The following is a 14,992-nucleotide window of genomic DNA, read 5'->3' as shown; positions in this document are numbered from 1 at the left end:
CCAAACCCCAACAGACTGTGGACTCAGTGCCTGCCAGAAGGGTGTTACCCTGGCAGCTCTCAGCAAGTGGGGCTCTGTTTCCGCTACGCATACCACAAACTGTCTAGACATGGCGAGGGCCTTTGGAAGGGGAGAGCAGTACAAAAGCCACACGTAGCTCAGCCTACTGCAACAACAACCTTGCTCCAACCCCATCCGAAGTACCAGCCGCTCCTGCAACTCGGAGTAATGCTCTCCTTGCTCCCTGGTTGAAGTTGTAGGAGATGCCACCCCACAAGAGAACATGGGGACCATATGCAGGGAAACCAAACTCAGGGCTTATGACTTACTTTGCATTTCTTGCTTCCGCTTCTCCAGCTCCATCTCTGCAATTTCACTGAGCAAAGTGATCCCTTGCAGGAAGGAGTGCTCCAAGGCCTGGTCAGTTACCACCTCCACCTTCACCTGCGATGGAGTGACACTGGTGGTAGTCAACAAGGAACAAGCCTGAGGCATCTCTGTGGCAGCCACCAAAGCATTCATCCCGGCCAGAGGGTCGCCCGGCTTGATGTCCAGAGCTGGGATTTGGCAAGAGATTGCTTCTTCCGTGTAGGAAGGGATCTCTGGCCCCTGCTCCCCCTCCTCAGGGGGCAGGTTGGGAAACTCCCTTCCCCGGGTTACATCAGTGCTCTGTAGATCCATAGCTACAGAGGCTTCCTCCTGCTGGGGTGCCAAGTCCATCTCAGGCGGCTCATTCTCTGTGTGCACGAGCAAACCGTCATATTCCATGTGCATGGAGCAGGTCTCTGCTCCATTCCCAGTCTCTGCCTGAGCCTCTGTTTCTGCAGGGCAGGCCACAACCTGGTAAGGAGGTGGGCAGCTCTGGAGGTCTTCCTGGTCCTGCTCCATAGCACCCAAGGCTTCACCTTGGTGCAACAGGAGATTGCAATTGTCCACGTTCTGCACTGGAACGGCTGCAGAGGTGGTGATGTTCAGAGTCCCCATGTCCTGCTCGCAAATGCTTTCTTGGCTTTCCTCCATCTGCACCTCTGATTTCACCCTCTCTTCCAAGGACTCCTCTTCTGCTGTTGCTTGGATGGGCTCTAGTATTTTGGACGGAGACAGGCGGATGGGCTTGACCTCTGGGGAAAGCTCCATGTGCTCAGAGCCTTCAGCAGGCAGCGGGACGTCAGGAGCCAGGCCATCCGCATCGGATGCTGCGGTGGGCTGCAGGAGGTAGGGGTAGTGTCTTCCAAAGGAGGGAGGCAGGGACTGGAATGGATATCCCGGAGGGATCTCTGCAAGATACCAGAAGGGACAGGCTGTGTAATGGCCAGGTCTCCAGAACGCTTTCTCTCTCACTAAGGCACAGAGGTGGGGTCCCTTTGCTTCCATCATCTATCATCTCTCCCTGTCCTCAAGCAGCAGCTGCTTTCGGTACCTCTCTCCTGGCCAAGCACCCCAGCACCTTTCCAGCACTCTCCTGCAACTCTTGCATACTTCTCCCACTGAGACCTCAGCCCTGGAGGAACCAACCCAAGCTCAACCCAAGGGAAGAAGACAGCCTACAGCCCCAGGTCCCCCTACAACCCAGGCACTGATCCCAGTCCAAAAGACCCGTATCCCAGACCATCCTGGTCCTTGCCTTTTAGAGGAGCTACATGGTTTTCTCTAGGGGAGGGGATGGAAGCAGGAAAGAGTCAAGGAGAGAAAGGGAGGCAGGCACAAACACAATGGGACTCTGCCAAAGCAGGGCTCTCTTACCTGGGAACAAGGCCTGATATGGACCAGCAGCTTCCTTGTCCAGCTCCAGGTCTTTCTTCTCCACAGTCTCGGGTGCCTCTTCCTTTGGAGGGATGGCAGGGGCAGGGGGTGGAGAGGCAGGGGGCGGGCTGGAAGGATGGGAGCTGGGGGTGGCGGGGTAGGAGTAGGCTGGCTGCGAAGGTGGCTCCTCCATCTTTTGGATCACCTCAGCTTTGAGCACAGACACGGGTGAGGCCCTGGGAGAGAGGGGAGGTGGACTCACAGCCTTGCTGTAGGACGTGGAGGCACTGGGAGACAGCACGGGTGGTTTCCGGTGCACCAGTCCCGAGGCAGAGGAGGAAAGGCCTGATTTGGCACTGTCCAGGCTCCGCTTCGTCACCTTCTCTTCCATATCCGCACGCTGCTCGTTGGCCTTCAATCTCTCCTGCAACAAGAACAGAGCAAAACTCAAGCACAACATCCCTACCTGCTCCTGGGGAGCAGCACACACCTCCCACCAAGCAAGACCTACACATGATCTTATCAAACACGCACTGGAATAAAACACACCTTCCCCAGTGCAACACCATTTCAAGGCCAACCTGATGGAGGGTGACACTGATCTGTGACAGCGTTCTTTGCAATTCCCAGCTCCGGGAATCAGGTGAAGGGTGTCTCAGCTCTCACTTGCAACCAAAGCAAACAGTTTCTATTTCTAAGCCCCCAGCCCAGCAAGCACACATGTAAAACGAAGGCTGAAAAGCAGATGACCACTGTAAAAATTAAATGGATGTAAAACACCCAAATGAAAGCTCATGACTTCCAAAATCACTGGTGAATGGGAGCTGGCTCCAGGACCCTGTGTGACTGCTGCCAGTATTGCAGCTGCTTCTCTGAGCTGCTGGAGGTGATCAGGGATGGAACCACTCAGCTAAACAGAGCCATCCCTAGGGAAGGAATCACGGTTGTGCTGCTGCTGTGCTGCTCTCCTGACAGCCCTGCTCAATGGCTCTACACCCTGTGTGCCTCGCATCCCAAGGACCAGGGCAGGGTCACTCAATGCATCCATACCCTTCAGACACACAACACAGGCAGAGCTGCTTTTTCCCAACTCCAGGATCATTTCATACCCATGGAAGCCCTGGAGAACGTACCACGAGCTGGGCACTCCTCTGCAGCTCCATGGCGTGGGCCGCTTGCTGCTGCAGGATGTACAGCTCGTGCTGCCTCAGCAGCTGCTGATGGGAGAGGAGCTGGAGCTGATGAGCGTGCTGGAGGGAGCTCCTGGTCGGGGGGTACATGGCTGGCCACAGCGGTGGTGCCCGGTCCATCAGCTCCGCTGGGGAGGGAGCAGAGATGCAGTCAGGCAGGCAGAAGGATGAGTAGAGGATTCAGGATCACTCAAGGCAAGTGTCTCTACCCCAATCCCAGTGGGGGATGCCAAATGGGGGGTGCCAAACACTGGGCTATGCAGAAACGCAATGGGGAAGCATTTTGTCTTCCCCTTGACAGCCCTACTCCCACCATCCCATGGGTCCTGGGGCCATCTGACTTGCTTTGCTCTCTAGGTACCCCTGGTTTGACTGCCCCTGGCTGAGCCCATGAGTAGACTCCCCAATGAAGGATTCCAAATCTGGGTGGTCCTGCAGGGGATGAGGAGCCACTGGTGAAGATTACACAACTCCCATCTCCAAAACACACCTCCTGAGAGGCCAGCTCACCCTCACCCTAGTGCTTACCAAAGTGTGGCAAGTGCTCGCTGGGGATCACCACAAGCTGCCCCGACTGTGGGTCTCTGGCAAACTGGTAGGCAGAAGGGAGAGCTCCCCCCATGGCAGGGGGGAAGCCTGGAGTCATGCCCTGGTGCAGGGAAGGGTGACCAAGTCCTGGAAGAAGAAACACCACAGTCACAACAGCTCCTACCCACATGAGAAACCACCTTTTGACTGCTCCAAAATACCCCATCCCCTTTGATGAGACAGCAGCCTCACTGGGCACCAAGCAACACCTCTTCTTGGATTGCACTGGTGCAAACACCCATGGATATACCACTGTTCCCCAGGACACTCACCATAGGGATGGCCAGCCAGCCACATGGAAGGGCTCCCTGTCCTGGGGAGCCAGGGGTGGGCTGCCAAGTGTGAAGCTGGGTCTGCAGACCAGCGCCCGGAGCCTGTCAGCGCTGGGCCTCCTGTCACCATGAGGTTGGAGTTCAAGCCGTTCGTGGCGCAGCCGGAGGGGTGTATCCGAGCAAAATCTGCCAGCTCCTTGCTCTCTCTGGTGATGGAGGAGGCAAGAGAGACAGTGAGAGGTGGTATGAGTGCTGCAGGTTGCTGTGCAGCTGCTGAAGGAGCCCAGGGGCATGGAACAGTCTGAAGAATGAGTGTGTCTGCAACCCAGGGTTCAGACACTCAAGGAGAGCTGTGATGGAGGTGGTTAACATCATGTCCAGAATAAAACATCCCATCTCTCCATCCCTTTGGAGCAGGCACAGATTTGCAGCAGGATCTGTCTATAACCCCATGGTGCCTCACTCAGTGCTCCTCTGGTGCCAGCAGGTACACGAGGATGGATGCAACCCTGTCCTCTCCCTGCACAGACCCCACCTCCCTCCAACCCTCACCTGAGCAGCTTCTCCTGATCCCGCTCCAAGCGCCCTGCCAGGAGGTGGCTGTCCCGGTGGCGGCTCCTCTCATCCCCACAGTCATCTTCTGAGCGTCCGTGCCCTACGAGACAACCCAGCACCATCAGACACCAGGAACAGCCTGTAGAAAGCGGCCCATCTCCTCTGGGCATGGAGAGGCAGGACACCCAAATGCCACCGCCCCTAAGACCGTTATGACGTTCAAGTCCTAAAGGCCTGGGTAAGGCTGTCTATGGGATGAAGATGTTCTCACTTGTGAGTGGTTTGATCTTCCTGTCTCCAGGCCATCAAGGGACTCACATACCAGGCCAGAACAGCTTCCCAGGACAGGACACCACTGGCCTGGGAGCACCGGGACCAAAAGGACTACTTCTGCTGAAGGACAGTGGCAGATTTCCCACCCCAGGCGCAGCTAAATCCCTGCATCAAACCACACATCCTTCTTAATGCATCCTGCAGGGGTATGGATTTTATCTCTGCATCTTCTGAAGCACCTTCCACTCCTGTAAACCAGTCTGGGAGCAATGGGCATGCTCTGAGTCCCTGTCCTTCTGCAGCAGGCAGAACCAGCACTATAGATCTTCAAGAAACCAGTGTGCACCACTCTGCACTTCAACCTGTTAGTGGGACTCTGCTTCTCTCCTCCCCGAGCCACGCAACAAGAAAGGGGCTGGCGAGGCAGGGACACATATGGCAGATGAGGGCAAGAGTCCAAAAAGAGGGGCTGGATGTTTGGCTGGAGAAATGGCTTGTCCAGAATCAGAGCAGCTCTTGTAAATACAGCCTGGCACTGCAGCAGCTGTGTCTGCAAGAGGTTATGAACCACCTTCATAGGAGCAAACAGCAGTGCCAGCACCAGGTATTGGAGCCACCCGCCACTTACTTCATGCAAGATCTTCACCCAATCTGCCTGGTTTCAGGCTTGCTTTTCCCTCTTTTTTTCCTCCTAGCTTCTTTCTTGCATATAGATTTTCTCCACAGTTCCCTGCTGCCCCTCTCTATGTTATGCTCTGGTGATAGATCCACACCTAAATCCCAGCCCTGTTTGCAGTGAGCAACCGGCCGGTCTAAGGGGACCAGGAGGAAGGTGTTTGCTTCCTTCCCTGCCCGGACAATGCTCTGCACCCCACAGGGCTCAGCAGTGCAGCACGGCCTCGCACGGCTGCACCCTGGCTCCCCACAGCCCTCACCCGGGTCCTCGCTCTCCCATCTGGATGAGGTTTGGCACACAGGAAAGCATCTCGGAGCATCAAGTCTATCCTGCTGACAGGCAGCCTTTTCAAGGAGGGCTCCGCTGTGTATTTCCTCAAACCTGGACAGCCCATGGTTTCTTTGCTGTCAAGTCTCCAATTCCCTTGGCTCTGTCAGAAGGAATCCAGGAACAAGACAACATCTCTCCCAGCTCCTCTCCCCAAGGCTCCTTCCGCAGACTTCAAGCAGAAAGCAAAGATGCTTTAAAACCTGGCACACACCTCTCCGTCCCAAAGGACCTTCCAGGGTCACCCCATTTCCCTTGCAGGCTGGCAGGACACTGTGTGCAGTACCTGTCCCAACCAGCCCCTCCTTGGCTCACTGAACGATGCCCTGTGCAGTCTCCACTGCTCATGGCACAAGGCACAGGGGCTTGTGAATCCCTCTGGAAGCCCAGCATCCCTCCCTGCCTCCCTACCACCATCTCCACCCACACACAAATCCCCTTCCACTCCCTATCCCATGTTTTTGTCCTTTTGGAGCCTCTTTTCCTATTTATCTTCCCCCAGTTGATGCCTTCTTCAGCATCAGGAATATGTAGCACACCCTTGGTTAGCTCTCAGCCTCCCTTTCTTGGCACAAGGTGAGCTGACCCCAAGCCTTTTATTAGAAACCCATTATTTTGTTCTTCTACCTCCGCTCCCTCTCCCGTTTCCACTCCTTGTGCTCTGTTATTTATAGACAGGTTTAGCATCTTTTTTGCCTCATCCCCTCTCCAAACACACACGCACTTTCTTATTCCTCTCATCCCTGCCTAGCCCCCAGCCTGCCGACAGGACGGTCCCTTTTCTGTACAGACTGACGATTGTCCAGACAGTGAATGATCATTTTGTCTCTCTATATGAACATGACGCACGGACCCGCATAGAAAAATTCAATCAGTTATGCATGGAGGAAAGGCTCAGGCCCGTTCCCTTGACAACCAATGCCCAGCACTAAATACTTGCATTTTACTTGCCAAATACTACAGATTAGCCAACTAAAGCCTGCTTTCTCCTTCTTAAAAGGTCTAAACATTCAAGCACCGTCCACTCAGCGCAAGCAAGCTAATGTTATTAGACCAATATCTCTTGGCATACAAAAGGGGGGGGGGGGGGGTGCAGCATTTTGGGGGGCGAGAGGAGGAGAAAAGCAGTCTTGTTTTCTGTCTGAAAGCCAACTGCATCCCTTAGCAACGAGCCCGGAGGCCTGCCAGAATTCAACCCTTGTTTGCAGCCTTTTAGTTCGGCTCAGTAAATTACATTTAACGCAAGCTGGGAGCGTCTGGGACGATTGAACGGCTGAACAAACAGCTCCCTGTGCTGCCCACGAGGTGCTCCGGGCAGTGGGGAAGGCGATGGGAATGGGGAGAGGGGCTGCTGGCTGAGAGGGGAGTAAAGGGAGAAAAACGGGAAAGGCAAAGGCTAAACATGGAAAGTCAAGCGATGCTCCCCATCCGCTTGCTTTGGCATCGCTCCTTGGCACGCCAGAGGCGAGCTCTCTCCATGCTGGGCAGCCCTTGGGTGTTATCTTGCTGCAGAAGCCAAGCAGAGCCCCAGATATCTCACCAGAGCCATCCCCTTCCTGCCAGCACCATGGCTTAAATCAAACCCATGGGATTAAAAGACCAGCACAAAGGTGGATTAAGTGGTTTTCCTGTCAGTCCCTTTGCTAACAAGGATCAAACACATGGAGATGGGGTGGACAGAGGGGATGGAAGGAGGAAAAGGGAAGTCTCTCTTGGACAGGGAGTCTTGCTCCCCACTGTGGTTTACAATGTGCCATTGGCTGGGAAGTGGAGGCAAACGGAGCTGAGGATGCCAAACTCAGCTCATGCCATAGAGACAGGCCTGGGGAACCTACCTTTGATGCTGCTGAGAGACAGCGAGCGATCCCTGTCTGCCAAGCTGGGCCCCAGTTTGCTGCTGCTGCTGCTGCTGTTGTCCTTCTGCCGGGCCACAGCCACGGCGATGCCAACGGGCAAGTGCCTCACCTCCACCTCGCCCTGGGAGCCGATGCTCTCCCGGCCAAAGGATTTGGCACTCTCAGGTCTCTCGGGGTCCCTTTTCAGCTGCTTCGCCGGCTGCTGCAGCAGCAGCTGCTGCACTTTGGAGGTGCCCAGCTGTGCAGAGTCCAACTTCACGTTGCCCAAGCCACCGAAGGGGCTCTTCTTGCCGCAGCTCTGCCGCGACGCCGTCTCCTTGGCAAAGCTGCCGCTGTACTTGATGAGGCTCTGCATGGCCGACCCTTCGCCATGCGAGGCGGGGTGGAGGACGTCTGCAGCACCCCTCGAGCCCACCACCGAGGACCGTGGCAAGCCACTGGGGTCAAGGTAGACCTTCTTGGCTTCCTCCTCCGCCCGGGTGACGTGGTTGTGCTGCGCAGCCAGCACCGCCATCTGCGTGGTGGCGAAGTTGCCCATCTCAAAGGGCTTCCACTTCTGCTCGGGTGGTTTCAACTGAGCATGGTCCAGGTGCTGCCTGGAGGAGTCCAAAGTGCCATAAACCTTTGCTGCTTCTTTGGAGCTGGATCGCTGGAAGCGGTCCCGCTCACAGGGGCGATGCTCTGCCTCCGGACTCGGCTTCAGCAAGTCCTTGGAAGCCAGGAACTCCCTGCTCTCCGGAGAGCCCAGCCCCGGCCGGTTGAGGAAGGGCTCCGAAGTAACCTGTCTCTTCAGTGCCATGGAGTTCGCCCTGATTACGGAGCCCTTCTCCCTCAGAGCCTCCATCCTTTTGGCATCACTGTGGCAAGAAAAGTCTTGGGACAAGAGCGTACGGGAGGCATCCGCGAGGCACCGCTCTGTGGGTGATTGCAGCACCCCCACCTTGCCAAGGTCCTTGTCCTTTGCCTTGTTGTCGCGGGCCTGCGAGGCGATTTGGATGGGCCCGCTCCTCTCGTCGTAGGCTTCGACCGAAGGCACAAAGGTGGGGGCGATGACTTTGTGCTCCCTCCCCAGCTCCTTGGCCGGCGGGAAGATGGTGTACATGCTGGAATGGATGGGCTGCGGAGGGAATGTCGTGGCCGGCGTCATCTTCCCCGGCTGTGAGGGATGCGGGGACGGGCAGCTGCAGGAGACATGCAAAGCACCCACGGAGGGCAGGAGGGGCTCCCCTCGCTTCAACCGCTCGGCGTGGGCATGTGCAGAAGGCCTCATGTTCTCATCGTGCCGAGCGGGATCCTTGGCACAGCGGTCCTGCTCGGCACCCAGGACCTTCAGCATGGGGTCCCCACCACCGTTGCAGTTGCTGAGGGAAGAGCTCTGCAGCGGGTTCTTGGACTTGGGTTCCCCACCGCCACCGCCCCGATTTGGCATGTGCTCAGCCAGGAACGGGGAGAGGCGCTCACCGACCTTCACTGCCTTCTCCACCACGCTTACTTTCCGCTCGCTGTCGGGCTTAGTGTCCTGTGTGAGGTCAACCACGCTGTGGGGCCGGGGCTCCTCCTTCGGCTTGCTCTCCTTCTTGGCAAAGGGCAGGGATAGATCGCTCCGGCATGCCCGCTCCTTCCCACCCGGGTCTTTGAGGCTTTCTTTTGAGCTCTTGTGCAACTGCCCAAGGTCCTTCTCCCGGAGCAAAGTGCTCGACGTGTGGTTGCCCACGGTCCTGGAGAGAGGAGGCTGCGGGTGCAAAGCGGACTGGCCTGCATGGCCAGAAAGGTAGAACCCATCTGCAGAGCAAAAGCAAGTGAAATTACTGTGGGCCTCCAACAGACCTATGGGAGACAGGAGAGAGGTGGCAAACCGGGAGGGAATGGGGTTCAAGGATGTGTCAGACACGGCCTAGAAGGACTAGGGCAGAGGAGACCATCTCCATGTGGCCCAGGTGGTACGGACAGCCCTGTCTCTGATGCACACTGAGCCTTGGGATGAGGCAGCACATGGGGACTTCAAGGAGAGACCTGGCTGGGTTCCCTACAGCACAGCCACAACCAGTACTGTTGTACTGGAAACATCCCTGGATGATAACCTTAGGGCACTCCTGCTCTTCACCCTCAACATCCCAGCATCCAGAGCCAAGCAGGCCTAAAGGACAGGATGAGCCGCAGGGGTGACCAAGGGAAAAGGCGTGCAGGGACCCAGACTCACCTTTCTGCGACTCGAAGAGGCTGTGCTGACCCAGCTGGGCCAGGAGAGGACTGCCGGCGCTGGGGGGCTCGAGGTGGCTCAGGGGAATGTACGACGGGTAGAGCCCATTCGGCAGATGGGAGAAGCCTGCGGAAAACGTGAAACAGAAGAGGGAAGCGTGTTTAAGCCCAAGCGGCACGTTGCCTTGGAACCAGCCCCGCAGGAGCACAGACTGTTGTGGCTGTCGGTCCCCCGCGCGCCAGGAGCGGTGGCTGCGGGGATGCAACACACAGCACACACAGGGGAATGGTGCTTGGGACTCCCCCCCCCCCCAGGTGCTGATCCCCCCACTGTGGGTCCCCAGCTTGCCCTTGGCAACTCTGTGGGGCCTTATGCAGCAAATGCAACGTGCTGCTTCTGAGCAGAGCCTTAAATCTGAAAGCTGAAGGACCAAACCGCCTCACTGAGAAGCTGTTTTATCACACATACGGTGACCTGTGGGTGAGGGCACTCCCCAACATGATCCCCCAGCAGTGTTAAGAACCTCTTGCCAGCACAGCTTTGCCAGCACAGCCCATCTGCCCCGCACTGGGTACAGGCTTTAGGAAAGCACTAGAGCATCCTCCACAGCAGCTCACACAAAGCATAGTTTTACGTATCCCAAACCAGCATCTTATCCCAGAGGGAAGTAAAGCAGAGCAAAAAACCACCCACTCATAGGCCGATAGGAAAGCAGCGTGTCGCCAAGGCCCTGCTGCCAGAGGTCTGGATTATATCCTGGACACTGGGGCCTCCTCCAAGAGTGGGCCCCCCAGCAACGTCCTCATGCAAATAACCATCACCACGAGTGAATACAATCACTGTAATAGCGGTAGTAACACAAGCTCTTGGCTCCAGGCAGCAACTCCTCTGCAACACTGCCACCAAACGGCACCCGCGCAACACTACAAACCCCACTACTGCGAGAACCGGCATCCCAGTTGGTGCCATCGTTTCGAAGACAAATAAAAGCTATCAGGAGAGTCTGAAGAAGCCAGTGAAGCCCTCTGCAGCCCTCCTCCCTTCCCCTCAGGCTCCATTAGCAACCAGCTTCCCCAGAATTCAACGATCCTACTGAAAACAACCAGGCAACAAGCTTCTCAAGGGTCCAGCATCCAAGTGGATCGATGCATCATTACACCGAAAACCCAAAGGGAGACAGGGAAGTTCAGCCCCCGGAGCTGCACGTGGAGCACCATCTGCAAGAGCTAGTCAATATTTCACATTATTTAGACAGCCAGGATCTCTTTCGCATACATGTTTGCATCCCGGCATATGTGCCTCACCGACGTGGTGCTCCACGCAGCTCCCGGCCAACATCCATCACCCAAAAGATCCCAGCGGCATCACCTGCTCACACCAACATCCCGCAGAAGGACAAGGGCAGCTGCTGTGCCCATGAAGTTCAATGCAGAGCCCATTCCCAGCAGGTAGAACTCACTGTTTAACCTTGTGCAGGGTGCTCGAAAGGCACCGAGCGCGCACACACATTCACACCTCTCCTTGGTAACCCCGAAACCTTCACTCTGGAGCGTTTCCAAACACCTCTGCTTCTTGTATGGCTTGAAAAGCACTTGGAGCACCCAGGAGCACCTACCCTGGCTCCACTGTGAGCAGCTCCACTGCGCAGCGTGTGCCTCAGCCACACCACCTCCGTCGCGCCGCGCCGGCACGGCTGGGCTGGCCGTGAGCCAGCATCTGGAGCAGGAGCGACACGCTTCCAATGGAACGCAGTCCCATCTGGCACCGCACATGGCTGCAGCGTGGTGAACCCCCTGCAGCAACCCATGCCACACCAGCCGGCAGCCCCGGCCCCACACATGAGACCCTTTTCCCAGGCAGACCTTCATCCCGGCTGTAGGCGCTCCGGCATCGAGATCACATCCCAGCGCTGCAGATAGCACCGTGCCCATGGCATGTCCCCACTTGCACATGGTGCAAGGACAAGAAGCTACCTGCAGAGCTTCAGGAAGGGGACACAAACCAGCCCTGCTGCCCAGCACAGGGACACCAGCACATAGCTTAAGCTGCTGGTACCCAAAGAGGCATTTTGGTACCGGTTATATTCCTGGTTCCACCAGGGCAGCTCCCTGCCTGCAGCATCTTATCCTGCCCAGGGACAATACGGCGTCAGGCCCGGCCCCAAATGCTCTGGCGCTTCCTTCACAATCAGCAGCATCACATCCCAGCACCAGGACCCAGCCTCAATCCCCAGCTGCAGGAGGAAGAGGAGCAGTAGGAAGGTAGGTTGAAACAACAAGGGGACAAGGAACTGTGGGATGACAGTGGCCAAAGAGCAGATGAAATACCCCTTCCAATAACCCAACGTTAAGATGAGCCCTCACAAAGCTCTTCCAGTCACTGTGCTGAAGAAGGTGGAGAAACTGAGGCACGGGCAGGTACAAAGGCTTGACTGCATCACCCAGCAGCAAAACCATAGAGCCATTTGAACCCCAGCCTTGGGTTTACCAGCAACACTGTTTTCCCTTGCAAAGTGCCCAGAGGAGAAGCTGCCTGGGCTGTATTTACCTGGCTTGTTCCCAGCCAGGAACCAGAGCTGGGGCAGGAAGGAGGGATCTGAGCCACAGCCTTCCTGAGGATGAACCCAATGCAAATCCAACCTTCAGGCACTGCCAGAGCATCCCTTCCTGCATAGAGCCCTGCAGCAGCGATGCTGATGGGCTGGCATTAGACTCACAGCCCAAAACTTGCTGCCCTGCTCCCCCGGGCAGGACCTGGAGGTGAAGCTGTTCTCCATTCTCTAAGTAGCTGCATTTGCAGGAGGCAGCCGCGGGCAAGTCGCTCCCTCCTTGGATCTCCGTGCCAGAAAGCGATGCCAAGGGGAGAAACCCTACCGCAGTGAGCAACGTACAGCTCACCCCAACCATGGGCTTCTGCCAGCAGAAAGGGAGGGGAAAGGGGGGAAACCACAACCATCTCTATGTGCCCAGGGCCAGAGTGTTTGCTGAACCAGTGCAGGATCTGCTTCGCCCAGGGACACGCCAACAGGTCCCAGCAGGCTGAGCCACGCTCCTCCGGCCGACTGCGTGCCCAGAGGCGGGCTGGCACCACAGTGCAGGCAGGGAGGGGTGAGCTGGCAGCACTGCCAGCCCCGCACCAGCTGTGCCCCCCTCTCCTGCCAAGCCACACTGTGCCAAAGGCATGTGCCCATCAGCACGGCCTCTGGTCACCTGGGAAAGGCACCACCAACACGGAGCTCACGCGAGTGCTCTGTGAGCATGGGCACAGAGAATCCCAGACTGGTTCAGGTTGGAAAGGACCTTAAGATCATCCAGATCCAACCCCCTGCCACGGGCAGGGACACCTCACACTAAACCATGGCACCCAAGGCTCTGTCCAACCTGGCCTTGAACACTGCCAGGGATGGAGCATTCACCACTTGTTTGGGCAACCTGTGGCAGGGCTTCACCACCCTCACTGTCAAGAACTTCTTCCTTGTATCCAACCTGAACTTCCCCTGTTTCAGTTTGAACCCATCACCCCTTGTCCTGTCACTACAGTCCCTGAAGCAGCCCAGCTCAAAGGCTTTAAGGGGCACAGAGATCATCCCTCAAGCCACCTCAACCCAGCCGGCAGCCCAAATTAACATCCCTGCCCAGCTCCCCTTGTGATGCTCCAGTGGGTGCAGTGGATGAGCACAGAAGAGCAATGCACACCCATCCCCTTCCTTCCCAGCTCCAAACATACCTGCTTTGCACAACTGAGACATAAATCACTAAGGGCTGTTATTAGAGGAACTTGGCGGGTGCAGATGTGTCAGCGCGGTTGAAAACAACTCCTTCATTTTTGCTCAGCTCTCCAAAAACGGCACCAGGAGTGGGGAAGAGGTGACTCACCCCTGAGAGGGGATGTGACTGATGGGGAGATGAGATAGCAGCAACCACACAAACCATACACCAAACGTCTGGAGGCCACAGGTCGCGCCTGGGGAAGCGGGAGGGAAACGGCCTCACGTGCTCAGCCTGCTCAGGGTTACCCAAAGCTCCCCGGGAGGAAGGAGCCACCAGGAAACAAGAGGTGGCAAAGGCAGGCAGACATGGCTGCGGCAGTGCCTGCATGCTGCCAGGCACCGGGGGGCTCTCTCCATCTCACCCCAAGCCTGGCTTGGGAAAGAGACAGGGAGGAAGGGGACATGCTGGAAGGGACACATTAGAGCTCAATACCACCTTCCCTGTGGACACAGCTCAGGCCAATGAGCCATCCGTGATGTGGGATGTGTGTGCACCAGCACCCGGGTGGCACCTTCAGAGCATCCCCACGCTGCCCCCCATGCTGGCTGCTGACCTGGTGCAGAGCTGGTGGCTCACTTGGGCATTCATCAAGGCTGAAGAACAGCAAGCAGGAGCAACAGAGAGAACACTCAATGGGGAATTCACCCTCGTAGTCAAGGTCTGTTTTCTCCAAACCAGCCACGAGCATCAATGCACCAAGGAGATGCAGCATCCGCAAAGCTTCCACTCACACCCCGGAATGGCTCTCTGGTCCCTGCTGTCACCTCAAAGGGAATCACACAACAGGACACAGAACTGTGATGACCCTGGTGGCAAGAAGCTGGCCACATGCAATGCTGGCTGCGAAGAACTGAAGCTGAGCCTCAGGCACAAGCCACCTGTGCCAAAGAAGCCACAGCCCTGCCACCGGAAGACCCCTGGAGAAGTGAAGTAACTCCCCACCAGCCCCATCTGCCCGTTATGGGTTTTGCACTTGTGAAATACTTCCAACCGCCAGTATCTTGCCCCATCACCCCCGGGCTGTGATGGACCCACAGCCGCTGGCACCACGCAGCGCTATGCATGGGGACACAGAGGAGCCCGAGCCAAAAAGCCTGGTCCTCGAGGGGCTGGAAAACACAGCAGCAAGGCTTCGGGTTTATTGCCATGGGATGTTTTCAACTCTGCATCCCCGTTGCAGCCAGGGTCTCATCTGGCTGCTAGGCTCTAGCACGGAGCAGGAGCTCTCTTGGCTGAGAGCATGGTCACCTCTTCCCCAGTCCAGCTCTCAGCGCCTCACAGGCAGCCAACTGGGACACCAGTCCATGCCACAAACAGCTGGATAAACGCTTATGTCCTCATGAATCCCTGCAGAGAGGGAGGGAGAGGAACTGGGAGAAGTCCAAGCACAGTGAGTACCCACTGGCTGCCAGCCCCCTCCCACCACCACCAGAATCATCCCATCACCAGTGCATCCCTGATCCTCCAGCTTCCCACTGGAAACCCTTTCAGGGCCTCCCCTCCAGCACATCTCTGCCCCACAACACAGGGGCACGCAGCACG

At 56.9% G+C, this 14,992-nt stretch overlaps 1 protein-coding gene across 4 annotated transcripts in view; it reads right to left on the bottom strand.

The window, feature by feature from the left end:
- TNRC18 (trinucleotide repeat containing 18) overlaps window positions 1-14,992 on the bottom strand; it is a 56,353-nt gene that overhangs the window by 28,604 nt on the left and 12,757 nt on the right. For all 4 annotated transcript variants that reach the window (XM_062613539.1, XM_062613540.1, XM_062613542.1 and 1 more), the window contains exons 3-10: window positions 9,681-9,806; window positions 7,460-9,262; window positions 4,346-4,448; window positions 3,794-3,999; window positions 3,462-3,608; window positions 2,877-3,061; window positions 1,744-2,167; window positions 330-1,277 (exon numbers count right to left, since the gene is read on the bottom strand). In XM_062613539.1, coding sequence (XP_062469523.1) covers window positions 330-1,277; window positions 1,744-2,167; window positions 2,877-3,061; window positions 3,462-3,608; window positions 3,794-3,999; window positions 4,346-4,448; window positions 7,460-9,262; window positions 9,681-9,806 — 3,942 coding nt within the window. The remainder of the gene's footprint in view (window positions 1-329; window positions 1,278-1,743; window positions 2,168-2,876; window positions 3,062-3,461; window positions 3,609-3,793; window positions 4,000-4,345; window positions 4,449-7,459; window positions 9,263-9,680; window positions 9,807-14,992) is intronic.

This window comes from Pezoporus occidentalis, unplaced genomic scaffold, assembly GCF_034315485.1.
Source record: "Pezoporus occidentalis ecotype Australia unplaced genomic scaffold, CSIRO_AGI_Poc_V1 ctg169, whole genome shotgun sequence".
Lineage (NCBI taxonomy): Eukaryota > Metazoa > Chordata > Aves > Psittaciformes > Psittacidae > Pezoporus > Pezoporus occidentalis.
The sequence above is the reverse complement of the archived record's forward strand: the minus strand, read 5'-3'. Positions and strand labels throughout refer to the sequence as shown.